At 66.8% G+C, this 26448-nt stretch overlaps 8 protein-coding genes across 8 annotated transcripts; 4 read left to right on the forward strand and 4 right to left on the reverse strand.

Moving 5' to 3' along the window:
• Positions 1 to 207: 207 nt before the first annotated feature.
• On the reverse strand, positions 208 to 3108 carry RHOBADRAFT_31870 (uncharacterized protein; the record flags this gene model as incomplete). Its single annotated transcript, XM_018413001.1, has 11 exons — positions 208 to 269; positions 363 to 502; positions 580 to 732; positions 800 to 887; positions 984 to 1139; positions 1240 to 1915; positions 1998 to 2381; positions 2456 to 2632; positions 2704 to 2721; positions 2807 to 2844; positions 3087 to 3108. 11 exons carry the CDS (start codon positions 3106 to 3108, stop codon positions 208 to 210), a joined length of 1914 nt encoding a protein of 637 aa, XP_018271069.1.
• Positions 3109 to 3316: 208 nt separating this feature from the next.
• RHOBADRAFT_66529 (uncharacterized protein) lies at positions 3317 to 4641 on the reverse strand. The gene is made up of 5 exons (XM_018419001.1): positions 4553 to 4641; positions 4266 to 4449; positions 3771 to 4151; positions 3509 to 3677; positions 3317 to 3483 (listed from the first exon to the last, which is right to left on the reverse strand). The coding sequence occupies exons 1-5, from the start codon at positions 4563 to 4565 to the stop codon at positions 3358 to 3360; spliced, it is 873 nt and encodes a 290-aa protein (XP_018271070.1). The 5' UTR covers positions 4566 to 4641; the 3' UTR covers positions 3317 to 3357.
• Positions 4642 to 5091: 450 nt separating this feature from the next.
• On the forward strand, positions 5092 to 6499 carry RHOBADRAFT_53927 (uncharacterized protein; the record flags this gene model as incomplete). Its single annotated transcript, XM_018417062.1, has 5 exons — positions 5092 to 5167; positions 5235 to 5321; positions 5397 to 6111; positions 6180 to 6255; positions 6325 to 6499. Coding segments are annotated over 5 exons (1003 nt in total), but the record flags the coding sequence as incomplete, so codon positions are not given.
• Positions 6500 to 6714: 215 nt separating this feature from the next.
• On the forward strand, positions 6715 to 11059 carry RHOBADRAFT_53928 (uncharacterized protein; the record flags this gene model as incomplete). The annotated part of the gene is made up of 19 exons (XM_018417063.1): positions 6715 to 6873; positions 6954 to 7109; positions 7181 to 7414; positions 7491 to 7635; positions 7706 to 7726; positions 7792 to 7880; positions 7943 to 7978; positions 8049 to 8275; positions 8346 to 8597; positions 8691 to 8802; positions 8869 to 8972; positions 9035 to 9171; positions 9246 to 9392; positions 9464 to 9645; positions 9718 to 9952; positions 10021 to 10062; positions 10123 to 10248; positions 10325 to 10646; positions 10748 to 11059. 19 exons carry the CDS (start codon positions 6715 to 6717, stop codon positions 10827 to 10829), a joined length of 2808 nt encoding a protein of 935 aa, XP_018271072.1. The 3' UTR covers positions 10830 to 11059.
• A 72-nt stretch (positions 11060 to 11131) lies between these two features.
• On the reverse strand, positions 11132 to 13190 carry RHOBADRAFT_53929 (uncharacterized protein; the record flags this gene model as incomplete). The annotated part of the gene is made up of 4 exons (XM_018417064.1): positions 11132 to 11679; positions 11764 to 12162; positions 12248 to 12737; positions 12817 to 13190. The coding sequence occupies 4 exons, from the start codon at positions 13188 to 13190 to the stop codon at positions 11323 to 11325; spliced, it is 1620 nt and encodes a 539-aa protein (XP_018271073.1). The 3' UTR covers positions 11132 to 11322.
• Positions 13191 to 14359: 1169 nt separating this feature from the next.
• RHOBADRAFT_15409 (uncharacterized protein) lies at positions 14360 to 16416 on the reverse strand (the record flags this gene model as incomplete). The annotated part of the gene is made up of 8 exons (XM_018412258.1): positions 14360 to 14479; positions 14620 to 14760; positions 14898 to 15115; positions 15225 to 15503; positions 15567 to 15707; positions 15779 to 16106; positions 16178 to 16228; positions 16300 to 16416. The coding sequence occupies 8 exons, from the start codon at positions 16414 to 16416 to the stop codon at positions 14360 to 14362; spliced, it is 1395 nt and encodes a 464-aa protein (XP_018271074.1).
• A 503-nt stretch (positions 16417 to 16919) lies between these two features.
• RHOBADRAFT_37029 (uncharacterized protein) lies at positions 16920 to 18615 on the forward strand (the record flags this gene model as incomplete). Its single annotated transcript, XM_018413403.1, has 5 exons — positions 16920 to 17213; positions 17275 to 17457; positions 17534 to 17888; positions 17968 to 18093; positions 18174 to 18615. The coding sequence occupies 5 exons, from the start codon at positions 16920 to 16922 to the stop codon at positions 18578 to 18580; spliced, it is 1365 nt and encodes a 454-aa protein (XP_018271075.1). The 3' UTR covers positions 18581 to 18615.
• A 2578-nt stretch (positions 18616 to 21193) lies between these two features.
• Positions 21194 to 24407, forward strand: RHOBADRAFT_31871 (uncharacterized protein; the record flags this gene model as incomplete). Its single annotated transcript, XM_018413002.1, has 8 exons — positions 21194 to 21362; positions 21892 to 22164; positions 22263 to 22604; positions 23495 to 23613; positions 23687 to 23818; positions 23902 to 24057; positions 24096 to 24303; positions 24397 to 24407. 8 exons carry the CDS (start codon positions 21194 to 21196, stop codon positions 24405 to 24407), a joined length of 1410 nt encoding a protein of 469 aa, XP_018271076.1.
• Positions 24408 to 26448: the final 2041 nt, after the last annotated feature.

The following is a 26448-nucleotide window of genomic DNA, read 5'->3' on the forward strand; positions in this document are numbered from 1 at the left end:
TCTCTCGAGCTTTCCCGCTCTTCTCCCTCTCTCAACCTCTCTCTCTCTCTCATGCTTGGGAGCGTCGCCGGCAGGATGGGAACAAAAAATTGGGGCAAGCGTTACACCGAAAGGAGGGGGAAAGGGAGGCGCGAGAGAGTGACGGGGCGAGCTATTCGACAAGCTTGAGGAGGAGGGGGTGCACAGAGAGAGGATCGCGATGCCCGCTCACTGCTCGAGGTGCGCGTAGTCGAACCGGAAGTCGTTCTTCTTGCGCTGGCACCAGCTCCCTGTTGGCGGGCACGAGGAGTCAGTCAACGACGGCGCCTTCTCAAACGGCGACGACGACGACGACGAGAGAGAGAGAGAGAGAGAGGACGCACCCTCCCAGTCGAAGTAGAGGTACACGCCCTGCTCGAACGAGTCGGTGATGGTCGTCGGCTCGTTGGCGCGCTGGAACCACGTCAGGTACTGCTTGTGGAACCGCCACGACTGCTTCTTGAGCTCGTTGGCGGCGAGGTACCTGCGGGTCGTTGTGCCGGGTGAGCGGGTTGCGCCTCGAGAGTACGCTTGAAGGGAGAGAAAAGGGGAGAGACGCACTGGAGGTAGGTACCGGGGCAGTAATAGAAGATGTAGAACAGCGTGTCGACGTCGAGCTTGGCAAAGAGCGCCGGGCTCGCAAACTGGCTCGACGGCTCTTGCGGGTAGTAGGTCGGCGTCGCGTACGGGTTCCGCGCCACGTAGTACTTGGGCCTGCGTGCGAGAGTGTCAGTGCGGCGGACAGGGACAGGAGGGAAAGAGGCAGCGACAAGGGACGCACTTCTCGGCATCGAGCGGCTGCGGCACGTTGGCCATGCCGGCCTCGAGGATCTTGCTGATCTCGCCCAGGTCCTGGTCCCGCCGCATCGCTGCTCGTCGGAGAGGGAGAGGGGAAGAAGGGCAGATGGTCAGGACGGTCCTGCAGCGACAGGCTCAAGAGCGAGGCGCAGAGAAACGGGACGCACACTTCTGCTTGGCGCTCTCAAAGCTCGTGACGAGGTCGGCGAGACTGCTCGGCAGCCTCGCCTCGGCCGCCTGCCGCGCCTGCGCGTCCGCCTTGGCCTGCTGCGCTGCCGCCTGCTGCTGCTGCTGCTGCGCCGCCGCCGACGCTGCTGCTGCTCCTGCGTCGGCCGAGGATGGTGCGGGAGATGGGGAAGGAGGAGCGGCGGATGCGGGCTGCGGGCGATGGAGGGAAGAACGGGTCAGTGCTCGGAAGTTCACCGTGCGAGGACGACGAGGGAGGGGCAGAAAAGGTGGGACGCACAGCAGGGCTGAGCGACGGACTCGGTGCGGAAGGTGCCGCCAGCATGGGCGACGGCGCCGCAGACGACGCCTGGCTCGCGACCGACGCGTCGGGTGCGCTGCTCGACGCCGGCGCAGACACCGCAGGTGAGGGCGCCGACAGGCCTGGTGGTGCGCCCGTGCCACTTGGGGACGACACGCTCGGCGAGGCGGCGGCGTTTGCGGCGGCGGCGGCGGCGGCGTAGCGGATGGGCGGGAGAGGCGGTGCGGGAGAGGAAGAGGCGGCGGCGGCGCCTCGCGCCGCGGATGCGGATGCGGGACCCGAGACGGAACGAGACGGCGTCGGTGCGGCGGCTGGAGGACGAGACGACGACGACGAGGTCGAGTCGAGGCTCGCCTTCTTTTGCGGCGTCGCGACGGCGGCCGCCTTGGGCTTGGCGGGCGTCTTCTGCTCGTCCTCCTTGGCGGCGGCTGGTGGCGGACCCGACTTTGCCGGCGTCTTGGGTATGGGCGGAACGGGCGGTGCGGGCTCGTCGGCGACGGACGCCGACTCGTGCGACGAGTGGTGGTCGTCCTGGACCATGCCGAACGCGTCCTCCTCGTCCTCGAGGTTGAGCTCGTCGTAGATGCCCTCGTCCTCCTCAAAGTCCTCCTCCTGTGGCGAGCGGGAAGAGAGTGTGTCAGGTCGGTCGGCGCAGACAGGGAGAGAGAGATGGGGAGGGAGAGGAGGGACGCACCGTGTTGCTCTCGACGAAGTAGGCGATGTCGTCCTTGACATTGGTGACCGTGTCGGTCGCGAGGTTGCCATTCTCGAGCAGGCGCAGGATGAGCTCGAGGCGGTTGACGTGCCACTCGCGCCGCTCGTTGAGGCGCTCGAGCTCCTCGAGGCGCGCCTCGCGCTCGGCGTCCTTCTTCTTCTGCTTGGTGCCCTGGATCGTCTCAATCTCGGCCTCGGCCTGCTCGACTTGACGCGACAGCTCCTCGACCATGGTCTGGATCCACTGGCACATCTCGACCTTCTGCTGTTCCTTCGGGTCGAGCTTGGCGGCGGCGTTGAGGCCCTCCTTGGAGAACGCCTTGGTCTTCATCTCCTTCTCGCACGCCTTGAAGCGCTCCATTTGCTGCGGCGGGGTCGAGGCGAGAGTCAGTCCCTCTCGGGCGGGCGCGGGAAGGGCGAGGGAAGAGGGGGACGCACCGTCTCGATCAACTTGCGGTTGTCGATGAGGGGCTGCTTGTCCTTGATGTCGTTGCTCGCCATCCATGTCTTGATCTGGTCGCGTAGCCGCTGGAGCTTCTTGATCTGCGTCTTGAGGTCCTGCTCGAGCTTCTCCTTCTGCGTCTGGTTCTGCGACGTCTGGATCTTGTCGAAGATCTGCGGGTGGACGTGTCAGCTCGGCGCCGGTTCGGGCACGGCGAGAAAAGGAGAGCGAAAGGTGGACGCACACCCTCGAAGAGCTCGACCTGTGTCCGAGGCGAGAGGGCGAGGTGGAGGGACAGTCAGCTCGCGGACGGAGGCGAGGGGGGGGGGAGGAACAGCTTGACGCACGCCCTCGGTCACCTTCTTGAGGGTCTTGTCGATCTCGGCTGCAGGTGCGCGGGCAGGCTAAAGTCAGTACGAGGTCGAGACGGCTCGTCTCGAGGTGGCTGTGGCCAGTCGGCGATGAGGGTGCTCGGGGCCACTACGGCACTCGGCTGCGGCGCGACCGGGCCTGGAGCGGCCAAGGAGGCGGATGACGGGCTTGCTGCGCCACCTCGAGGGCGGTGCGCCGTGTCGGGGGGCAGCCGGGCAAGATGGAGGCGGGGAGGAGGAGGAGGGGGGAGCTCACTCTGCAGTTTCCGCGCTGCCATGATGAACGCGCTGCTCCTGGGTCGAGTCGATGTGCTGGCTGGACTCCGGTCAGCTGGGAACGGGAGCCAGGGAGTGGTGCGGCGGCGTCGAGAGCCTGTTGGCCCTGGCGCCGCCTGCGACGAGAACGACGGCGAGGTCGCCTCGGCAAACCAGCCATTCGAGGTGCACGCCGTCCATCTCACTGTGTAGCAGCTGCAGAGACCCGCCCAAAGCGCGCCAACGTGCTCGTTGCAAATTGACATTCTGCTTCAGTCTCTCCTCCTCGAACCGAGGCCGCAGCCGCCTGCTCCTGTACCCGACCCACTGCTCCTCGTCGTCTCCTCGACCGCGCCGCCGAGCCAGGTCCCAGCCTCAGTCGCCCGCACCCGTCCTCGCTCGCCCCGGCCCGCCCTCCTTGACGCCCTCGTCGAGCGCGCGCCGCAGCTTCTCGACCCGCTCGCGGCCGTTGAGGCTGCGCTGGTCGAGGATGGCGAGCGTCGAGTCGAGCTGCGCCCGGATGGGCTTGGACAGGCGCGCGAGCGCAGAGGGCGCCGTGCGGCGGAGGAGAGACAGGCGTTCTTCGACAGCTCTGCGGGCGAGGGTACGAGAGGCCCAGTCAGGGACGGCTCGAGAGATCGAGTCGGGTCCGACGAGGAGAGGCGAGAGAGAGAGCGAGACGCACTTCTGTATCCGGTCGTCGCGCGCAAAGAAGTAGAGCGGCACCTCGTCGGCCTCGCGCACCTGGTCCTGGATGATGGACCACAGGCCGAGCAGGACGAGGTCGCCCGTCGCGTTGGCGAGGTACTCTTCGACGCTCGCGACCTGCTTGTCCTTGAGCTCGCGGCTGACCCACTTGTGCATGAGGCCGTGCGCGGTCGCGACCGGCTTGGACGCGAGCGGGGCGCGTAGCGCGAGCGACAGGGTCTGGGTCGACGACTGGAGGAACTTGGTGCCCTCGAGCATGACGACGATCTGGAGGAAGGACGACAGGAGCGACGTGTCGCCGTCCGGTATCGACAGGCTCGCAGATATGGCGATCTTGAGGTTGGCTCGCAAGGCGCGCCTGGGTGCAGAGGCATGGCGAGGTCAGTGTGTCGCTCGGAAGGCACGGTGTCTGACCCACACCGCAGTACGCCGTCACTCGAGGAGAGAGAGAGAGGGAGGGGTAGGGACGCACAGGGTCGCCTTGGTCGCCGGCTCCATCATGGCGAGCTCGTCGTCGGTCGTGTCGTTGACTCGTCGCGACATGGCGCCGACGAGGAAGACCTGCATGTCGTGGTGCGACTTGCCGAGGCGCATGGCGTACACGAGCGGCAAGGGTTGGCCCGACACGAGGAGGTCGAACGAGCGCAGCTTGATGTCTGTTCGGCGATGGCAGGGGAGGGGGCGGGGAGGTTCTTCAGTCTCGCGTTGAGAACAGACCGATCATGCGGGCATAGAGAAAGGCTCGGGCGAGCGACGCACCGTTGAGGAGCATGATGTCGCGCCTCTCGATGGCGCGCAGGACCTGGTAGGGCTCGTACTCGCCGCGCTTGTTGAGCCCTTGCGATTTGTTCTGGCCCGTGAGGGCGGCAAAGAAGCCCTGGGTGGCGGACGAGGTCGTGGGAGGGGTAGGCTCGGGGGCCGGTGGGGGAGGAGCGGCATCGAGTTGAGAGTCGAGGGCGGTGGCGAGCGAGTCGGCGAGGATGCGCTCTTTGCGAGCGAGGTGGGCCTGCTTGTCGGCGATGCGGTCGAGGTGTTTGAGTGGCGGCAGGGAGCGACAGAGGCACTGTGGAGGGCGAGAGATGAGGAGGCGAGGCGGTGCAGGAGGGGGGCAAGAGGGAGGGGCGCACAGGATCAGTCGGGACTGGCCGTCGGCGTGGACGCTTCTCTGGCGCAGGTGGGAGCAGTGCATCGACCCAGCCCTGGTGATTGAGCATGTTGGTGACGAGGGGAGAGAGCCACGAGCGAACGACAGCGGCTCTCCCCTCGACTCTGCCCCGCCGCGCTCGTCCGGCACTCAGCATGGCTCACCAGACGCCTCCGGCCGCTCCCACCAGCCCTGTCCCGGTGCCGCACGTCCTCCCGCCAGTGACAAAGGTCCGCCTCGTCCTCATCTCTCGCCCACACCTCGGACCCGGGCTCACCCTCTCGTCGTACCCCCCAGTTCGTGCACGTCCACCCGCCGAACCTCACTACTCGACAGAGAGCCACTCGATTCTTGCACGGCGCACCGGGACGCGATGCCACCCTCGTTCGTCCTCCTTCCCCCACACGCCGCGCCGGGGACTTCGCCAAGGAGCGCAACTGACCTCGCCATTGCCTACAGCGCCTCGTACAGTACTCTCTACGCCTGTCCCTCCACCTGCGCCGCCATGCCTTGCCGAAACCGGCCCTCGTCCGCCTCCTCGCCGTCGTCTCGTCCCTAGCAGCCATCCGCCGGCTCCTCGCCCTCCAGAACCTCTTTGCGACAGCGGCCGGCCTCCCCTACTTTCCCTCGTCTCTATTAGGACTCTCGACAGCAACAGCCAAGCCCGCCGATTCGCCACCGCCCCACCCCACCCCACCTTTCTCCCGCCTCTTCCACCTCGTCCACGCCACCCTCGAGGCCGTCGCCGTCCTCGCCGACAACCTGTACCTCCTCTCGCGCCTGCGCCTCGTCCCGCTCTCGACACGCGACACGGCCCGCGCCGACAAGCTGTCCGACTATGCCGCGCTCGGCGCCGCCCTCGTCGGCCTCGTCCAGGTCCAGCGCGAGCGGCGCGTCCTGTACGCTGCCGGGCGCAGCGCTCGGCGCAAGACGGTCGAGGCCGAGAAGAAGCTCGAGGAGTACGAGTTTTGGGAGGACGCGGCGGCGTTGGGCAAGGGTCGAGGAGCGGGAGGAGCGGCCGGTGGGGCAGGGGTGGACGACGAGCGGCGCGAGGAGCAGAAGAGGCTCAGGGACCGGGTCAAGAGTGAGCGGAGGACGCTCAAGCAGCTGAGGAGTGAGGTGCGCGAGTCGAGGGTCGAGCGAGTACGCCTCGTCGCCGAGGGCATCTTTGCCGGTGCGTCCCTCCTCCTTGGTCCTTCTCCTCGCCTCGTCACGCCCTTACCGAGCTCACCATGCCTGCAGTGTACGACGCGCTCGACCTCGAGCGGTCTGCCGAAGCCGTCAAGAGCTGGGCGGGCATCACGGCGTCCTTGATCGAGTACGTCGACTTGTCCTCTGCGGTCCTCGTCCCTTTCCTCGTCCTGACTTTGCCTGCTCCGCCTCGCAGGTTCGGCCAGGCGTGGATGTCGTACGCGCACTCGCTGTCGAGCGCATGAGCCGTGCGGCGGTCGGCGAGAGAGGGTTCGATTGCGCCGCTGTACCCTCCGAGTGCGACTCGGGGGGAGGCGGGGGCTCCCTTCTGTACCTGCCGTGCCCTGCATCATCGAGTGTGTTGCGCCTCGAGCGAACCTTGAGCTGTCGCGAGCGAGCGTGCGAGGCTCGGTCGATCACGGTGCACGTGCGCCGAAAGTCGAGACTCGGAGTTGGCAGCGTTGTTGTCGCTCGTCCCTCTCGTCGCTCTCTCGCCCTCTAGACTTGCTTGTGTGCGCCTCGGCTGTGCTTTCCTTCCCTCTCGCGGTCGTCCCACCCCGCACCCGCCGCCCGCGCCCGCCTCAAGATGGCGCTGCTCGCCGTCGCCCTCGTCGCCCTCTTCTCGGTCTCGGCGGCCTTCCAGCAGCACGACGCGGCCACTTCGCGCTACGTGCGCAACAGCTACTTTGTCGAGGTCGATGCCTCGTCGAGCTCCCTGTCCAAGCGCGGCCTCACCCCCTTTGCCGTGAGTCCCTACCCCTTCGTCTCGTTCAACCCGCGCTCCGCCTTGGCGACGATCACAAGCTCACCGCCTCGCATTCGCAGGCCCTGAGCCGCACGCTCGCCGCAGTCGAGCGCAAGGGCATCAAGTACACGGTCCGCCAGCGCTTCGAGTCGCTCCCGGACGTCTTCCACGGTGCGAGCATCCAGGTGCCCGACGGCGTCTCGCTCGACGAGCTCTCCAAGATCGACGGCGTCAAGGTGCGTCCCACCCACTCATCCTCGAGGACGACACGCCAAGCCGGGAACCTGACCGACCCTCGAACACACAGCGCGTCTGGCCCGTGCAGAAGATCTACCTGCCGCGCGAGCCGGCCGTCGACGACTATGTCTCGACCTCGTCCATGGCGTCGCAGCGCCTCGCCAAGCGCACCTCGTCGTCGTTCGAGAAGCGCGCGACGACGTTCCCGCCGGCGTCGGCCTACGCCGGCGACACGTTCTACCCGCACGTCGAGACGGGCATCGACGGCCTGCACAACTCGGGCATCCTCGGCGCCGGCGTCAAGGTGCGCCCCCCTCTCGCGCCACGTCTTCGTACGAGAGCGTGTCTCCTGACTCTGTCGACGAGGCGGCCGTCCGCAGATTGCCGTTCTTGACTCGGGCGTCGACTACACCAACCCGATCCTCGGCGGCTGCTTCGGCCCCGGGTGCCACATCTCGTTCGGCTACGACTTCTGCGGCGACAACTACAACGGCGACAACACGCCTGTGCCCGACGACGACCCTTGTGAGCCTCACCCTGACTCGTTCGCCCGTTCCCGAGCCACTACTGACCCGCACGTCCCCCTCGCGCGCAGTCACGACCTGTACTAGCCACGGTCCGCCCACCTACCTAGTCCCTCGCCGTCTTGCGCGAGTCACTGACGAGCTGTTCGTCCCACAGGCACGCACGTGACGGGCATCATCGGCGCGCTCGCCAACCAGTACGGGGTCTCGGGCGTCGCGCCTCAGGCCACGCTCGGCCACTACCGTGTACGCTCCCTCTCTCTCACCTCGTCGTCATGATCTGGGCCTGACAGGCCTCTTGCGCGCAGATCACGGGCTGCAACGAGATCGCGAGCGACGACATTGTGCGTCTCCCCCTTTCCCTCGCACGGACCCTGCCCCGGATACCTTCTGACCTCGAGTCACGCGTCGCAGATGGTCGCCGCCATGATGCGCGCCCTGCATGACGGCGTCGACGTCATCAACGTCTCGCTCGGGAGCGTCGTCAGCTGGACCAACAACTCGCCGACCCAGATCATGGCCGAGTACCTCGCGAGTCAGGGCGTCGCAGTCGTCGCGTCGGCCGGCAACGACCGCACTGAGGGCCTCTTCTTTGCCGAGGGCCCGGCGGCTGGGCTGGCGACGACCGCCGTGGGCGCAACGTGCGTCTCCTCCTTTCCATCCCTCTCTCGCGCACGTTCCTCGTCCTGAGACTTCATCTCTTGTCCGCAGCGACCCGATCTACTGGGTCGCCTACAACGCGACGCTGCGCAACCGCGGCACGGTGCCGTACATGTCGCCGATGCCGTTCAACATCACGCGCACCTCGCTCCTGTACTTTACTTCGACCGACCCGAACGTCGCCAGCGATGCGTGCACGGCCCTCCCGAGCTCGACGCCGAGCCTCGTGAACCGGGTCGTCGTCGTGCGCCGAGGCGGGTGCGACTTCGCCGTCAAGCTCAACAACCTGGCCAAGGCGGGCGCGTGCGTCCCGCTCTCCCTCTCTCTCTCTCCCACTTTCTCTCCTCTTTCGCCCGCACCGGTACTGACTTTATGCCCTCTCGTCCATGCACACAGCAAGATTGTCCTCATCTACAACAGCCCCAACACGCTCACGTTGCCGCAGTTCAACGTCGGGACGACCGGGCTCGAGGCGGTCGGCGGCCTGCGCTACGAGGATGGCGTGCGGGTGCGTCCCGAGCTCCTCTTTCTCGCGTCCCTCTTCCACGTCCTGACGTCGACGCCTCGTCCACAGCTCCTCGACCTGTTCAAGTCGACGCCGAGGGGCCAGCCGATCACGTTCCCGTTCGGCCCTCTCGTCTCGGGCGTCGTCGACGGCGTCACCGGCGGCACTGCTTCGTGCGCACCCTCTCCCTCGTTCTCTCGAGCCTCCCGACACTGACAGAGGCGCCGTCCCTCAGGTACTACTCGTCGTACGGCCCGACCAACGACCTCAACCTGTACCCGTCCATCACGGCGCCGGGCACCAACATCCTGTCGACGGTCGTCGGCGGCCTCGGCATCATGCGCGGCACGAGCCAGTCTAGCCCTCTCGTCGGTGCGTCCTCGTCTTCCCTGCCGAGGGGTTCGACTTGAGAAGGTCAAACTGACCTTGCCTCGATTTGACCGCAGCCGGCGCGTACGCCCTCATCCTGTCGCAGCGCAAGAACGAGAACCTGTCGCCTCAGCAGCTCAAGAGCCTCTTCATGACGACGTCGGCGCCCATCCCGAACACGTACGGCAGCTCGACGCTCGACTCGGTCATCTCGCAGGGCGCAGGTGCGCTCCCTCTTCTCCCTCCTCGCGCCTCTCTCTCTTCCTTCCAGCTCTGACACCCTCCCTGAGCGCAGGTCGCATCGACGTTGGTGCCGCCCTCGCCGCCAAGACGCTCATCACCCCGGCCGTCCTCGAGCTCAACGACACGGGCTTCCCGAGCCGCACTCAGCGCCTCACGCTCTCGAACCGCAACTCGGACGCCGTCACTTACACGTTCAGCTCGACAATCGCCCAGGGCATGGCCACCTACGACAACGTGCGTCCTGTGCGCCGAGAGCGGGTCGGCAAACAAGACGCGCACTGACCCTCCCTTCCTTTCCTCGCGCAGGGCGTTCAGAGCGACGTGATCCCTTCCACCTCGCCCGACGACATCGACACGCCGCTGTTCAGGATCAGCTACTCGGACAACTCGGTCACGGTCCCGGCGGGCGGCTCGGCGTCGGTCACGGTCGTCTTCACCGCCCTGCGCTACTCGAACCAGCAGACGGCCGAGTTCCCGATCTACTCGGGCTTCATCGACGTCCGCGGCACGAGCGCGTCGGCGCAAGTGCAGGCTTTCACCGGTGCGTCCCAAGCCGGTCCTTGATCGTGGTACAGGCCGAGCGTGATCCTGACCGTCCCCATCATGCAGTCCCCTTCTTCGGCCTCGCGTCGCGCATGATCGACATGCCAGGTGCGCCCCATCCTCCTCTCCTGGTACGAGAGGACGTACCTGACGTCCCTTGACCCGCAGTTCTCGACACGACGGGCGCCGCTCTCGGCCCGAACCTGCCGTTCCTCGCCGTCGGCCAGGACATCGCCACGGCGCCTATCACCGTCTCTCGCTCGAACGCGCCCACCGTCTTCTTCCGCCTCGCCGGTGCGTCCTGCGACGAGCCTTCTCTCTGTGTTCCATCAAGCCCGAGTCGACCTGACGTCGTCTTCGTTCCCCTCAGCCGGCACTCGCCGCCTCCGAGTCGACCTCGTCGCCGGCGACATTGACTTCCAGGGCACCATCCCGTCGGTCACCAACCCGACATCGCGCCTCGCCAAGCGCTCGAAGAACGACCTGCGCCCTCGTGCGACGCCGGCCCTGTTCAACGACGTGCCGACCGTCGGCAGCATCTTTGCGCCCGACTACTACCCGCCTCGCGACTACCTCGTCAACGGGCCCTACCCCTACTCGGACTACGAGTACACGCTCGACGGCAAGTACACCAACAAGGACGGCACGCCGGGTACCGCGTCCGCCGGCGTCAGCTACCGCGTCCTCATCCGGTTCGTCCTTTCCTTCTTTCTCTCCTTCCCTCCCTCCTCCTTCCTTCTTCGTCGACGAGGGCATTCATTGACAACGACGACCTCTCCCGTCACGCCTGCAGTGCGCTCAAGATCACGGCCGACCCGTCGCTCTCGTCGTCCTACGAGTCGTGGCTCAGCACGCCGTTCCAGTACTCGTCCTGAGCCTCTCGCCTCGCCTCCCATCCTCCCCCTCCTTATCATGAGCATCAGCCTTCCGTATTTTGTTGGACCACGAGCGGCTCGCTGCAGTTTAGCGTCGTCCCTCCCCCGATACCCCTCCTTCGACTTTCCCTCCCTCTCGCGCTCCCCTATTCTTCCTCCCTCGCGCCGCATCTTGAGCCGTAGCCTCTTTGCGTCCCTCTCGCGCATGTGCAACTCGGTTCCTCGAGCGCTTATGCCCGCGTCCCTCGAGAGCGTGCGGCGAGATTCGACTCAAGGGCTTGCTCTCATTCTCGAGGTCAAGGGAGGAGGACGATGTATAATGACAGATGCGAGGACGTGACGAGGGAGAGCTACAAGAGAGGAGGGTATGCGAGGGGTACAGGGTGACAGAAAATGCGAAGAAGGGAGAGCGACAGGGTAAAAACGAAACATGCGAGGGTGGACCTCGTCGAGGGGCCCGAGCGCGCCTGGCGGACCACCCACCGGCTCCTCCTCAGACGCGCACCGAGCGCGCCTCGCCCATTTGCACGCCTCGCCACAGCTCGTACAGCATGATGTCGCTCCACAAGACGTGCGCGAACGTCGGCGTGCCGTGCAGGCGGTCCCGGGCGTGCGCCTCGTGGCCCTTGAGGAGCGTGCCGAACTCGTTGAGGCGGAACTCGGGATGAGGCGCGTTCGCCACGACGACGTCGTCGACGGCGCCGACCTTTGAGGAAGCCGAGGCGGCCGAGGCGGACGTAGAGCGGAGGACGAGGCCGCGCACGAGCTGGTCGATCTGGTGGACGCGGCTGTGGGCGAACAAGGGTGGTTCAGGCGTCGACGCGTTGGCCTTGCGAGGATTGATCTTGTCCTGTGAGAGGGGAAGAGAAAAAGAGTCAGGAACTCGATGCGGGGGAGAGAGGGAGAGAGAGGAAAGGGAGAAAGGCGGGCTCACGAGGAAGTAGTCCTGCTCGGCGACCTGGTCGGTCGGGTAGTGCATCGTGCGCCACACGTGCGACCTGGCTTGAGGGAACGCCGAGCGCACATGCTCCATGATCTGGCCGACGCGGAAGCGGTACCACGTCACGCGGTCCTTGCTGAGCTCGTCGGTCGTGCTGCGCCCGGCGGCGATGTCCTGCTCGGCCCAGCGAGCGAGGTCCCACATGCCGCTCGACACCTCGACGTAGTCGGGCGCGGTGCGGCGGCCGTCGGCGCGAATGTTCTCGACGAGCGGCTGGATCATGTCGTGAAGGCGGTGCTCGAACATGCCCGGCGCCTCGTACTGCGGCATGCGCATGGGCGAGTCGCGCCAGTAGTCCTCCTGGTCGAGGCCGAAGTGGAAGACCGAGACGAGCTGCAGGAAGCGAGAGACGGGAAAGTTAGTGACGGCTCGAATTTCGAGGCCTGAGCGGGGAAGGTTGGGCGAAAGGGGGACGCACGAGAAAGTCGAGCTTGGGGACGTAGCAGATCCTCGGCCGACTGGCATCGCGCACGACGCGGAACCCTCGCGAGTGAAGGCGCGACGGGCGACCGGGCGCGTGCTTGGCCTTGACCGGCTCGCGCATCGGCGCCGGCGGCGACCAGTGGTGGCCCGGGCGCAGGACCTCGGATTCCTCGCCCATGAGGATGCAGAAGTTCTCGACGAGCTCGCGCGAGACCGAGTCGCCGATGAGGAGCGCCGTCTTGTTCTGCATCCACGTAAAGTCGGACGCGTGGGCGTACGCCTCCGAGGCGTGGTGGTGGTGCAGGGTAACGTCGCGCAACTTGGCGAGGAAGTTTGGCGGCTGGCACGACGCGTCGAACGGCGCCCAAGTGGACCGGTCGGCGTCGTCCTCGTCGACCTGGAGCGTGCCGAAGGACGAGTACGGGTCACAGGCGGGCTTGGTCGACCGGACACGCGACATGAGCGACGCCGGCTGGTACGACGACCTGCAGACATGCGAGGAGCTCGTGAGTACGACTGCGAGCTCGAGAAAGACGGGAAAAGGAGGGAGAGAGAGGAACGCACTCGGGAGGAACGAGGTACGAAAGGAGGAAGACAAAGGCGACCGTGACGCTCGCGAGCGCCATCGCCGTGTACCACGGCCGCGGCAGGCTGTACGCCCGGCCTTTTGGTGCTGACCGCCACGCGAGCGGCGCACCTTTGCCGCCGACGGCGCCGAGGTCGAGCAGGCCCAGCCCGCTCTTCTCCGACTTGCGGTCGCGGTCGTCGTCCCACGCCAGGAGCGGCGGCGACGGCGGGAGCTGGATGACGCCGGTTGCCTCGTTGTACGACGGTGCGGGCGACGTGACGAGCGAGGCGAGGTTCGAGTGCGAGGTCGAGCTGCGACGCCGAAGGTGGGACGACATGGGCGAGCTGTCGTGCAGGTAGACGACGGGCATGCTGGTTGTCGTCGTCGTCGAGGGTGCGTGTGCGCTGAGCGTCGATGGCGCGAGGTGCGGGACGACGGCGGGAAGGGTGGCAGGACCGGCCTGACGGAGGAGGGAGGGTCGGGCTGGCGCGGTCGATGCTCGAGCGCGACGGGTGCGTGGGGCCGAGTGGGCGACTTGTGTGGGCGGGCACCGACGAAAGGAGCGACGAACGGAGCCGGGCTCGCGCTGGAAGAGGCGGACGAGGCGAGGAGGAACAGTGAGGAGGAGGAGGAGGGACCGAGGTCTGTCACAGCGCGGCGGCGGGCGGGCGGCGAGAGTCTGGCCAGGCACTTGCACGTCGGGCAAGGCGTCGGTACCGAGCGCTAAGCCAGCCGGCGAGAGGAGGGATCACCCGTGGCCGGGGCTGGCTCACTCTCTCGACCCGCCGCGGCGAGAATGATGCGGGACTCGGCTCGGGCAACGCTGCGATTCGACCCCGCCCCCTGCTTCAGAGTCGAGGTCTGCCCGCCAAAGGGCGAGAGACAGGGCAAGCGTGCGAGGTGACGGAAAGTGGACCTTCTCAATCCGGCGAGGGGGCGAGCGTTCAGACGCACTCGGCGAGCCGCACCGTTCCTCTCTGCAGCGATCTCTAGGTCTACGAGCAGGCTCCTCGACGACCTTGGAGCGCTCTCAATACCTGGGCGTGCCGCAGGAGGCGGGACTCGTCTGCCTTGACTTTCGCTGCGGGGCTCGAGCGCGCTCTTGACCTTCTCAAGTTGCTGCTCTCGCTCTTTGCGCACACGAAAGAGAGCGCTTCCGATTCATCTGACGCTCGGCGTCATTCATCAGCGTCGACAGCCCGTGCCGGGACCAGGAGAAACTGTCTCGCCTCGTCGTCGTCGTCGTGCGAGACAAAAGTCGGATCGCTCTCGCAGCGAGACAAGCGCCCCTCAGCTGTCGCCGGCTCGAGAGCAGAGCTGGCACTCGAGCTCTGCGACACCCTTGCCTCTATGCGCTTTGAGCGTGGGCTCGGGAGGCGACAGGGGAGACGAGCGCGCTCGTGCCTCTTTGCGTGCGTGTCGCTCGAGCTGCTCACGTTGCTCTCCCACGGACTGCTGCGCGCGAGACCAAAACCGGGTAACACTGATAGTCGCTGCGAGTCTACAAACCGTCTAATCGTGAAAGAAAGCGCGCGAGCTCTATCGCCCAAAGACCCGCTTCTCGAGGAACCGACAGGGCACAAAGACGACGGCGGCGACGGCCATGCCCGTCTCGAAGCCTATGTCGCCACCGGCGTGCGCGTCGGGGCCCGAGATCGCCTTGGCAAAGATGCCGCGGTACCACTGCAGGAGAGCGACCGGGAGAGTGGGCGAGGAGGAGCGTCAGTTTCGCTCGTACTCGAGGCAGCGACGAGGGCGCCTTGTCCGTCTGCACGAGGCGAGGGAGAGAGGGGACGCACGACCTGGTCCATGCCGAGGACGACAAAGGCGGCGCCGCAGAGCGACGCGAACAGGGCGGCGAGGCCCGGCGGCAACTTGGACGAGCGGTCCCAGATGGCGAGGTCGTACGACGAGAATCGGCCCTTGCGGAAGACAAAGTGCTGCAAGGTGGCGAGAGTCGAGAGGGAGGAGACGGGCAGACAGGAAGAGTCGGGGAGGAGGAGGAAAAGGAAGAGGGTCAAGTTACGCTCGGGAACTCGGCCGGGCCTGCGAGAGAGAGAGAGAGAGAGGGACGCACCTCGACGAGCAAGATGGCGACAAAGATGCTGCTCCAGTACCCGAGGATGCCGAGGAAATTGCTGAGCGCGGCCGCAAAGTGGGCGGCGGCGGCGATGGCGATCGGGAGGTAGATGGCCGTGCCGACAATGGGGAGGAAGAAACGCGGCAGGCGCGTGAGGAAGGGGAAGACGATCTGGATCGACAGCGAAAAGGCGTATTGCGTCGGGGCGTTGTTGGCTGTCGAGGGAGGGAGGACGAGAGTCAGGCTCTGACCGGCTGAGGCCCGAGCCAGGCAGGCGGCCGACGAGGACCGCCAACAAGGCAGACAAAGAGAGACAGGACGTACAGATCATGCCAAGCGAGAACAGGACGAGGAGGAACTTGCCGAAGCCGTGGAGCGGCTCGAGCGCGACGCCGGCGAGGCTGCCGACGTTGCCGTCGGCGAACGCCTCCTCCCACGTCGGGACGAGGCCCGACAGCGCCGCAGCGCCGAACGCGGCGCCGAGGATCTGGATGATGGCGCACGGCAGGTACAGGCCGAGGAAGGTGAGGACGAAGACGCGCATGCTCCCAACCTCGGGCCGCATGTAGGTGCAGAAGTCGGCCGAGCAGCCGGACCACGAGACTGCGACGGCCACGAGTCAACGACGGCACGAGTATGAGGGGAAGGCAGAAAGCGAGGACGCACTCGTGAAGCCGACGACGATCGAGATGAACGAGAGGACGTTGGCTGCGGTTGCCGGGACGTCGCTCGCGAACGAGGGTGCGGCGTCGAGCTGCCTCGCGCCGAACGCGGCGAGGAGGATGAACGAGATGAGGATCGGAAGCCCTGCATACCGAGAGAGGGACAGGTCAGTCTCGGGTCGAGGAAGAGAAAGACGGAGAGAGAGGGGGACGCACAGGCCCAGCGCTCGATCATGTGGAGGACGCGGTACCCGCAGAACGAGATGAACATGCTGACAATCGCGACGATGGCGATGCCGGCGTTGACGCTGAGCCCGCCCGGGTTGACGGCGGCGAGGACCTGCCCGGCGACGATCGAGTTGACGGCGCAGAACCCGATGAACGACACGAGGTTGAGGAGGGCGGGCAGGATCGCCGGGTAGTAGCCGAAGCTGTACCTCGCGATGCCCATGGTGCGCATGCCGAGGCGAGGGCCAAAGGTGGCGACGTAGGCCGGGAGGCCGCACGAGAAGAGGTTGCAGAAGGCGATGACGAGGAACGAGTCCTGCAGGCGGCGAGGGTCGCTGTTAGCTCGTGCACCTCGCCTCGAGATGAGAGAGGGCGCGTGGGACGCACACGCATCGACAGCTCGTAGTAGAGCGGGCCGAGGGTACCGGTCGAGAAGCACTGCGAACGGGGGAAGAAGGTCGGCGATGGCTCGGGCTACGACAGGACGGCTCGCGGGGGAGGGGACGCACTGCGATAGTAAGGTTCATGGTGAACCAGATGGTGAAGTTGCTGAGGTAGTGGGCGTCGGTGCGCTGCTCTTCGACGAGGGGCCCGACGCCGTGCGCCTCGATGTTCTCGCTGCGCATGAGCCATGCGTAGGCGCGACCGTACCAGGTGGTCGGCTGGCGGGCTGGTGGCTGCTCAAAGTCGGCGTCGAGCGAGTCGAGGGCCTTTGCCGGCTCGAGGTCGTCTTGAGTCGACGAACGCTTGAGGAGCGAGAGCTGTGTCGGGGTGCGGTGCGGCGGTGGTGGGGCGTCCATGCTGCTCGCAGGTCGAAGTGCAGAGCTGGCTGGCGGAGGAGGCTGCCGGTGCGGTGAGGGACGAAGGAGAGAGTGGCGGAGGAAAGCGGTGCTTTGATGAGGCGGCGAGCCGTTGTCCGAGCCGTGGCGACGACGCCGTGCCAGGAGAATCCGGTGCAGCCATACTTGGTACGGCCTAAAAGAGAGCCGCACACTTGACCGAACCGCCCGCGAGGAGCGGGTGAGCAGGAGCCGCTCGTTCGGCGACGAGACCATCTCCGTGGAGAGAGAGCTTCATCAGCTCGCTACCCTCGACACAGCCACAGCCGCCCTTGTGCAGCTCTACCGACATGGCTGTACCTCCCTGTGCATCCACCTCGGCTGCCGGCACCAGCTCGGCCCACCTCAGCAACGCCGCCGCCTCGCCAACCTCGTCGTCCGCCAACTCGCCTCTGTTCCCGCCCTTGCACACCCGCGACGTCCTCGCCTGCCAGTTCTCGTCGTGGTACCCGCTCTTCAAGCGTCACTCGCCAAAGGCGACCGTCCTGCGGCCCATCCCGCACGAGGCCGACTTCCTCGACTACCTCGAGAGCGACGGCCTGTTCCTCCCCGAAGGCAGCGGGCCCATGGGGTGCGTCCTCGCGGTCGTCCTGCACTCTCTTCGTGCCATAAGCTGACACGGGCCACTCACACAGGCTCAGCGAGCTCAGCGACTCGGACGACGACGACCCTCCAGCCGACCCTTCCGCCTCGTCCCACGACAGCGACGACGACGACGACGAGCCCGCACGGCAATTCTCCTTCCCGCACCTCGACGCCGAGATCCGCGCTGTCCTCGAGCGGTACGACGGCGCCGTGTTCCCCAAGCTCAACTGGTCGTCGCCTCAAGTGCGTCCTCGTCCCTTTCGCCGCCTCAGTGGCGCGTCGGCGCACCGACACCTGACCGTCCATCTCGCGCCCACAGGATGCAGCGTGGATGATCCCTGGCCAGTCGCTCAAGTGCCAGAACCCGGCCGACGTTTACCTGCTCCTCAAGTCGAGCGACTTCATCTCGCACGACCTCGACCACGCGTTCGACGACTGCGTCGATTATCCGCCACCGGCATCGGGCGACTACGCCTCCAGCTCGACACCGGCACCCGAGATTGACGACGAGGCGCTCGCTCGCCTCACCATCTCGCCTCAAGCTCCATCCGCCGACGCACGTCGACCCGATCTCAAGTCTCGCCCGTACACGTTCGAGCTCGTCCTCAAGAAGTGGTTCGACATGCCCGGCTCGCAGCAGTGGCGATGCTTCATCCGGGACAACCAGCTCCTCGGTGCGCCGGACCCTTTTCCCCTCTGCCTGCCTCTCGAGCCTCGTGGCAGCGCTCACCTCACTTTGGGCCCGGGTCACAGGCATCTCGCAGCGCGACACGACCTTCTACGACTTTTTGCAAGACGCCGAGACGCAGCTCGACTTGCGCAAGCGCATCGCCCGGTTCTGGGAGGACGAGGTCCGGGACAAGGCGCCCATGTCGAGCTGTGCGTCGCCGCCGTTCACTCTCCCTCTCTCCCTGGCCACCTCGTCGAGCGCATACTCACCTGGTGAACGTTCCCTGCAGATGCCCTCGACGTCTACATCACGCGCGACGCCTCGCGCGTCTTCATCGTCGACCTGAACCCGTTCGCGCCGCGCACAGACCCCCTTCTCTTCACCTACGACTCGCTCCTCGCCCTCGCCGTCTCTCGCCCTTCCTCGCCCTCGTCCTCGACCGAGCACCTGCCCGAGCTGCGCGTCATCGCGTCGCCGAGCGACAGCGCGTCGAGCATGCCGCGCTACTCGCACAATCGGTACCCGAAGGACGTCGTCGAGATGAGCGAGGGCCAGAGCGTCGCAGAGTTTGCGCGCGAGTGGATGGGCCGCGTCGCAGAGGCGGCTGTCGATGCGCCCGAGCCGAGGCCGGGTCGAGAGGAGGAGGACGGGCTCGAGGGCAAGGGAGCAGGAGGCGGCGAGGCGATTGGGCGGTAGAAGCGACGCTGCACAGCTCGCTCCCTCTCTCCTTCTCTCTCGCTCTCTGCGTGTCGACGAGGGGCTTGAGAAATGCGAGTTGCACGGCACGTACGAGAGTGAAAGTGCACACGGCGAGGGAAAGCTCACTCCGACTCGGACTCGGCAATGATCCGCTTCTTGCGACGCGGCGACATGCGCATGGGCTCGACCTCGCTCTCCTCCTCCTCCTCCTCCTCCTCCTCCTCCTCCTCCTTCTCCTCGTCGCCGCCGCTCGGGCTCGTCGCGTCGTCGCTCGCCTCCTCGGCCGACACCTCGGCGAACGCGTGCTCGGCTGCAGCTCGACGGCGTCGGTGGCTCGCGTGGGCGTCCCCGCGCTCCTCCTCCTCGTCGTCGTCGTCGTCGCTCGCCGACGCAGAGCCCGAGCCTGACTCGGACCCGGCGCCGCTAAAAAGCTCCTCGACGTCGGCCGGCTGGCGCCTGCGCCTGAGCCGAGCACGGCGCTGGGCCGCCGCCGCCGCCCCAATCACGCCTTCTGACTGAGACGACGACGACGACGACGAACTCGAGCTGACGTGGCGGGTGCGCCTGCGACGCCTGCTGCCGCTGTGCGGCCGCACGAGTGCGCCTGCCGAGCTCGACGACGACGATGCTGACGACGACGACGACGAGGAGGAGGACGGTAACGACGGCGTAGACGCCGGCGAGTATCGACCCCGGCGGCGAGGCTGGCGCCGAGAGCCCGTGCCGTCCTCGTCCTCGTCGTCCGTCTTGACGAGGAACCCGTCGTCGCTGTCGTACGTGTCCTGCGACCCGACGGCGTCGCCGTCCTCGTCCGAGTCGGCCGCCGACTGCGACATGGCGACGTCGCGGTGCTGGCGGCCGAGGTTGCGCCGCCCGAACGAGACGAAGCCGCCGTCCGAGGACGAAGCGTCGGAGCCGGACGACGACGGCGGGCCCCACTCGCGGCCGCTGCAGGCAGGGGAAGCGGGTACGTCAGGGGAACGTGCTCGAGAGAGCGAGAAAGAGAGGGAGAGAGAGAGAGCGCGCGGGACGCACCATCCCTCGCACGTGCCCGTCCGCTCATCGAGCTCCCAGTTGCACTCGCCGCACCTCCTCACGCCGTCCTCGCGGTCCCTGACGACCTGCGCGAGCCGCCTCCTGCGGTCGCCCGCGCTCTCGGTCCCGCCGCCGCCGCCGCCCGGGAACAGGCCGCCCCAGCTCGCGTCGCCCTCGTCCATCGCGACCGGCGGGTCCGGCTCGGCTGCACCCGTGCCCTCGCTCGGCGCTGCGCCCTTCGACGGCGACCTCGTCGCCCTCACGCCGCCGCGAGCGCCACCGAGCTCGCCCGACTCGCCGACGCGGCCACGCCGCAGCGCCGAGACGACGTTGTCGAGGGCAAAGACGCGGCTCGGCGCGCGTTGCGAGCACGGCGTGCGGCACGACGGGCAGACGAGGTTCTTGGTGCGGTGCGCGCCGGTCGGGAGGGTTGGGCGAGGACGTGGGGCGGCAGGCGCAGGAGCGGGCGCGGGTGCGGGTGCGGGCTCGGCGGGTGCGGGCTGCGCGGCGTCGAGCTCTGGCGCTGCCGGGGCAGCACGAGGCGCGGCGTCGCCCTCGGCTCCGTTGCCGTCGCCGTCGGGGAGCTCCTCGAAGCGTCCCTCGTCGCCGGTCCCACCTGCCGCCGACCCTCCTGCGCCGCCAAAGCGCGCGAGCCGCGCCGCCCGCATAGCGTCGACGTCTGCTGCCCTCGCTCCCCTCGCGTCGCCCGAGCTCTCATCTGCGCCTGCGAGCTGCTGCTGCTGCTGCGCGCCGCCCGAGTTGAGCTGGCGCAGGAGGTCGGGCAGCGGTGCGCTCGCGTCGACGTTGCGCATGCGGAACTCGGCGCCGCCGACTTGGCCGCCGACGTACGACGAGCCCGTGCTGCTCGCCGACGAGGACGAGTCGTCGTCCGAGTCGCTGGCGCTGGCGATGGCGGCGGCGCGGTCTTCGGCATCCGGGTCCGGGCGGAAGAACCAGTTGACGATGCACTTGCGGCAGCTGGAGAGGGAGGGCGTCAGATCAGGACGAACGTGCGGGGCTGGCGCCGAAAGTGAGGGGGAGAAGGGCGGACGCACAAGACGTGGCCGCACTGGAGCGAGTACGGGCGGTCGAGCGTCTCGAGGCAGACGGTGCAGCTCACGGCCGAGTGGAGCGACACGAGGATGGCCCTCTGCGACGCGATGAACTGCGAGAGGGCGTGCGAGGTCAGTGACGGGCCGAGGGGAGGGGACGAGAGCGAAAGAGGGACGCACCTCCTCCTTGTACGCCAACTCCTTCTGCAGCCGCGCAAGCTCGGGCGATGCGGCCGCAGTGTCGCCGTCGACATCTTGCGCGCCCGTCGCGGTCTGCTCGGCACGGCCCTTGCCCTTGCGGCGCCGGCGCTCCTCTGGCGAGAGGGCGTCGAGCGAGCCGGCGTCGTCCATGGGCTCGTCTCGAGCGGCACCGGCGGTCGTGCCCTCCTCGGCTGGAGCGAGGTCGGCCGTACTGGCGCCGTCCTCGCCCTGGACGACGGTCGCGCTGGATGCGGCTGAGGGTTCTTGGGCGAGCGGTGGGGCCGGCGGGTTCGGGTGAGGTGGCTCCGAGGGCGAGTCGGCCATGGCGGGCGAGTCGTTGCGGTGCTTGCGCTTCTTCTTCTTGCGCTCGGGCTTGTCGTCGCGACTGGCGCTCTGGGCGTCTGGTGCGGTGGTCGAATCCGAGTGCTCGTCGAGGCGCGCGTCCCAGAGCGAACGCTTGGTGGAGGAGGACGCGGGCGGGTCGGGGGCCGGTGAGCGATCTGGCGTGGGCTCTGTGCGCGGCTTGCGCGCCATTACCAGGTCGCTGGCTCGAGCGAGAGAGGTGGACGACAGCTGAGAGCTCGAGCTGGCGAGCGGGAGAAGGCGCGTCGACCTCGCCACCTCGTACGCGCCTACTGCGGACGCGGTCGGGGCTACGAGTACCTCAAAGGGTCCACAGAGGCTCAAGCAAGCTCCACAAGCGTGGGTGGAGCGAGCCGCGAGGGAGCTTGTCGCAGATGAACTCGCCTCGACTCTTGTTCGCCATCCCTCGCCTCGCGCACCCTCTGAACCCCCGTACCGAGCACCATGTCAGTCCTCGAGGCCACACTGCCCACCGCAACCCACTCCCGCCCCGCCGCGAGCCGCCCCTGACCCTGTCCACCTCGTCCCCTCGCCCTCCTCCACCACAGGTCCACCCTCCCGACTGAAGACCTCATCGGTGCGTCCCTACTCTCCCCGACCTCGGTCTGTACGTCTGCAGGCACTGACTAGCTCCCTCTTCCCCCTCGAACCGTGCAGACTACGAGGAGGACGTCCTCGAGCCCACCCCGGCCGCTGCCCCGGCCGCCGCTGCCGATGGCGAGGCTGCCCCGGCCCAGGTCGACTCCAAGGACCAGAAGGGCTCGTACGTCGGCGTCCACTCGACCGGCTTCCGCGACTTCCTCCTCAAGCCCGAGCTTCTTCGCGCCATCTCGGACCTTGGCTTCGAGCACCCGTCCGAGGTCCAGCAGGAGTGCATCCCGCAGGCCATCCTCGGCATGGACGTCCTCTGCCAGGCAAAGTCGGGCATGGGTGCGTCCTCGGCTCTCGGCCCCCTTCCTCCTCGTCCTCGGTCGGCGCGTCTCGAACCTCCCGGCCCTGACCATCTCTTGCCCCTCGCCGCGCCACAGGCAAGACGGCCGTCTTTGTCACGGCAACGCTGCAGCAGATCGAGCCCGTCGACGGCGAGGTGTCGGTCATCGTCCTGTGCCACACGCGCGAGCTCGCGTACCAGATCAAGAACGAGTACGCGCGCTTCTCCAAGTACATGCCCGACGTGCGCACCGGCGTCTTCTACGGCGGCACGAGCGTCAAGGTCGACCAGGACCTCCTCAAGTCCAAGGACAAGTGCCCGCACATCGTCGTCGGCACCCCCGGTCGCCTCAACGCTCTCGTGCGCGACAAGAGCCTCAAGGCCGGCAGCGTCCGCCACTTCGTCCTCGACGAGTGCGACAAGATGCTCGACTCTGTCGGTTAGTCCTTCAACATCTTCATCGGTCCACCTTCTTCTTTCATTCTCGCGATCTCGGTCCACGGGCGGCTGCGCGCTCCGCCGTTCGACTCGGCTCGACTCGACTCGGGCTCGTGTACGTCAAGACGCACCAAGGGTCGAGCCTCGCCATGGTCCTTCATCGGTCGAGCGTGTGCCGCAACCTGGAAGGCCTCGTCACACGCCTGTCGTCGAGCGCCGATGCGCAAGTCCTCGACCTCGAGTCGAGGCCGGCCAGGAGCGCTCCAGCAGCTACCTCCGGGTCGCCGAGGGCGGCGGCGCCGTCGCCCGCCATCCATGTTCCTGTCGAGTCGGCTTCTCGGGCCGACCCGTCGCGCCGGTCGCCCTGTGGCGCTCAAGGTCGTGTGCCCGCCCGCTCGCCGCCTCTCGCCCTCTCGCTCGCCCTCTCGTCGTCTCGCCAACTCGCCCCCTCCTTGTCCATCCGCCACTCGCCGCCGACGCCAGCATCTCTCGCCCCCATCTGCCCTGTACCCCTTCCCCCAGCCCTCTGCCCCTTCCTTCCCGGCTCGAGGTCGACATGCGGCGCAAGGACCAGAGCACGACCGGCCGGCGGGACCATCTCGACGAGCTCTGGGCGCCTCTCGCAGCCTCGTCGAGTGCGACCACGGACGTGGACCGAGTTCGAGCGGCGGCAGCAGCAGCCACAGCAACTTGACGACCTCGCGACCCGAACCACCTTTACTTACTCTCGCTCTCCCCTCTCCTTTTCTCGCCTCCGCCTTCCTCTCGACCTCGCCTCGCCCTCGATCGGCCACCATCCTCGCCTCGCCGCTCCGCCACGCCGTCGTCCCGCACCTCCCGCCCGCCGTCCTCCTCTCGCGCCACCTCGTCCTCGCCTTCGCCCGGCTCCAGACATGCGCCGCGACGTCCAGGAGATCTTCAAGGCGACGCCGCACCACAAGCAGGTCATGATGTTCTCGGCGACGCTCGCCAAGGAGATCCGCGTCACGTGCAAGAAGTTCATGCAGAGCGTGCGTCCCTCCTTCCCCTTGCCTCCCTCGTCGAGCCGAGCAACCGAGACTAACGGCTCTCGCCGCCCCGCAGCCTCTCGAGATCTACGTCGACGACGAGAAGAAGCTCACGCTGCACGGCCTGCAACAACACTTTGTGCGCCTCGACGAGGCGGCCAAGAACCGCAAGCTCAACGACCTCCTCGACTCGCTCGAGTTCAACCAGGTGCGCCCTCGCTCTCGCTTCCTCGTCCCGTCGTCGGTCAATGGACGCGCCCTGACCCTCGTCGACGCCATGCCCCGGCACAGGTCTGCATCTTCGTCAAGTCGGTCTCGCGCGCGACCGAGCTCGACCGCCTCCTGCGGGAGTGCAACTTCCCGTCGATCGCGATCCACTCTGGCCTGCAGCAGGACGAGCGCATCAAGCGGTACCAGCAGTTCAAGGCGTTCGAGAAGCGCGTCCTCGTCGCGACCGACATCTTCGGCGCGGCATCGACGTCGAGCGCGTCAACATCGTCGTCAACTACGACACGCCCGGCGACGCCGACTCGTACCTGCACCGCGTCGGTCGTGCCGGTCGCTTCGGTACCAAGGGTCTCGCCATCACGTTCGTCGCCAACGACGAGAACGAGGAGGTGCTCAAGAGCATCCAGAGCCGGTTCGAGGTCGCCATCACCGAGTTGCCCGAGACGATCGAGCCGTCGACCTACAGTGCGTCCCGCTCTCTCTTTCTCTCTCTGTGCCCGGCGCCCGTCGGCGTCGCTCGCGTCGAGCCTCGCGTCCTGACCTCTCTTGCCTTCGCAGTGAACGCCTAATCTCGCCGTCCTCCCCTCACCTTCTCTCTCCCTCTCCTACCCCCCTCTCATCGTATCCACCCCGGTGCTCCCGATCTCGCTTTCTCGATGTAGTCGTGTCGTTCCCCCTTCCCCCCTCTCTCCTCGCCGTTCTGGAACAAAAGCGCCCGCTCGAGGGCCTTGAGCTCGACGACTGCCCCTACGGTCGAGAGCCTCGTGCAGCGAGAGCACCTCGCAGCTGTGTGAGAGAGGCGGGGCGTTGAAAGAGGGTGCGGCGCGCCGGGAGATGGCGCGAGGCACAGACAGCGAGTAGCGAAAGACGCGCTCGAGCCCGTCTGCAGATTTGGGCCCCCAGCGAGTGGTTCCCACATTTCGGCGCAACGTCGAGTACTCGTCTCGATAGGTCGATCGAGCTTTGCACCGTCGAGAAAGAGCGAGGTTGTACAGGGAGAAATCGAGTCCCAGTCCCTCCTCCTGGACCTCGTTCCGAGCGCAGAGTCGAGCGGGCAGCACAGCGAGTGGTTCCCACATTTCGGCGCAACGTCGAGTACACGTCTCGATAGGTCGATCGAGCTTTGCACCGTCGAGAAAGAGCGAGGTTGTACAGGGAGAAATCGAGTCCCAGTCCCTCCTCCTGGACCTCGTTCCGAGCGCAGAGTCGAGCGGGCAGCACAGCGAGTGGTTCCCACATTTCGGCGCAACGTCGAGTACACGTCTCGATAGGTCGATCGAGCTTTGCACCGTCGAGAAAGAGCGAGGTTGTACAGGGAGAAATCGAGTCCCAGTCCCTCCTCCTGGACCTCGTTCCGAGCGCAGAGTCGAGCGGGCAGCACAGCGAGTGGTTCCCACATTTCGGCGCAACGTCGAGTACTCGTCTCGATAGGTCGATCCCGCTTTGCACCGTCGAGAAAGAGCGAGATCGCACAGCGAGAAATCGAGTCCCTCCTCCTGAACCTCCTCCTCGACGCAGAGTCGAGCGAGCGGTACCGGTAGTTGTCTGCAGATTCGGACCCATCGTCGAGTACACGTCTCGATAGGTCGATCGAGCTTTGCACCGTCGAGAAAGAGCGAGGTTGTACAGCGAGAAATCGAGTCCCTCCTCCTGAACCTCGTTCCGAGCGCAGAGTCGAGCGGGCATCACAGCGAGTGGTTCCCACATTTCGGCGCAACGTCGAGTACACGTCTCGATAGGTCGATCGAGCTTTGCACCGTCGAGAAAGAGCGAGGTTGTACAGCGAGAAATCGAGTCCCTCCTCCTGGACCTCGTTCCGAGCGCAGATTCGAGCGGGCATCACAGCGAGTGGTTCCCACATTTCGGCGCAACGTCGAGTACACGTCTCGATAGGTCGATCAAGCCTTGCACCGTCGAGAAAGAGCGAGGCTGTACAGCGCCAAATGCGCGAACGGCGAGAGAAGCGTGTGAGCGAGCCTTGAGAATGTGGCCCGTGTGAGCTCTCGCACCTCCTGCCTGCGGCCCATGGCGAACGCAGATCTGTCGAGTTCACCGTCGAGCTCACGTCGAGCCTCACGAGCGAAGCAGAGAAGCGAAAGGGAGGCGAGAGCGAGTTGACGCCTTTCTCCGGCCGAGCCAGCTCGAGGGGAGGCGATACGGTGGCTATGGTGGCAGCGCCGGCAATGGTCGCAGCGCCGGCCGCGGCCGCCAGTCCAGTTCTAAACCCGAGCGGATCGACGACGCCTGCGAATGCATGTCGCACGCTCGCTTTAGCGCGCACGTCTAGTACACGTGCCCTGAAAGGCTGTCACTCCTTGCCGAGCGCCAGCGTGCGGGACAGAGACTACCGAAAGCTCCCTGAGGTTGCGCTTGTGCCGCTTCTTCAGCGTCCAGCCTCACCTGCCCCTCGCTGACCGACAATCGCACGTCGTTCTCGAATTACTTGACGCTCCGAGCTCGACAAGCTGAGCCGAGCGAGCGCAAGAGGGCGGCCAGAGAGAGGTCCGAGCGAGCCTTCCCAAGTAGCAAGGTTGCTCAGGACAAATCTCTCGCGTACAGCTCTCTCGCTCGCGACCAAAGTCAACCTTGTCGAGCTCGACTCTGAGCTCG

Source organism: Rhodotorula graminis, assembly GCF_001329695.1.
Source record: "Rhodotorula graminis WP1 unplaced genomic scaffold RHOBAscaffold_7, whole genome shotgun sequence".
NCBI lineage: Eukaryota > Fungi > Basidiomycota > Microbotryomycetes > Sporidiobolales > Sporidiobolaceae > Rhodotorula > Rhodotorula graminis.

What these genes read in the sequence shown, in the direction of transcription:
- RHOBADRAFT_66529 (XM_018419001.1), bottom strand. An exon ending in CCGGCGACCAAGGCGACCCT is followed by an intron (nt 4,152 to 4,265) that starts GTGCGTCCCTAC and finishes CTCTGCACCCAG; the next exon opens with GCGCGCCTTGCGAGCCAACC. An exon ending in CGCGACGACCGGATACAGAA is followed by an intron (nt 3,678 to 3,770) that starts GTGCGTCTCGCT and finishes CCTCGCCCGCAG; the next exon opens with AGCTGTCGAAGAACGCCTGT.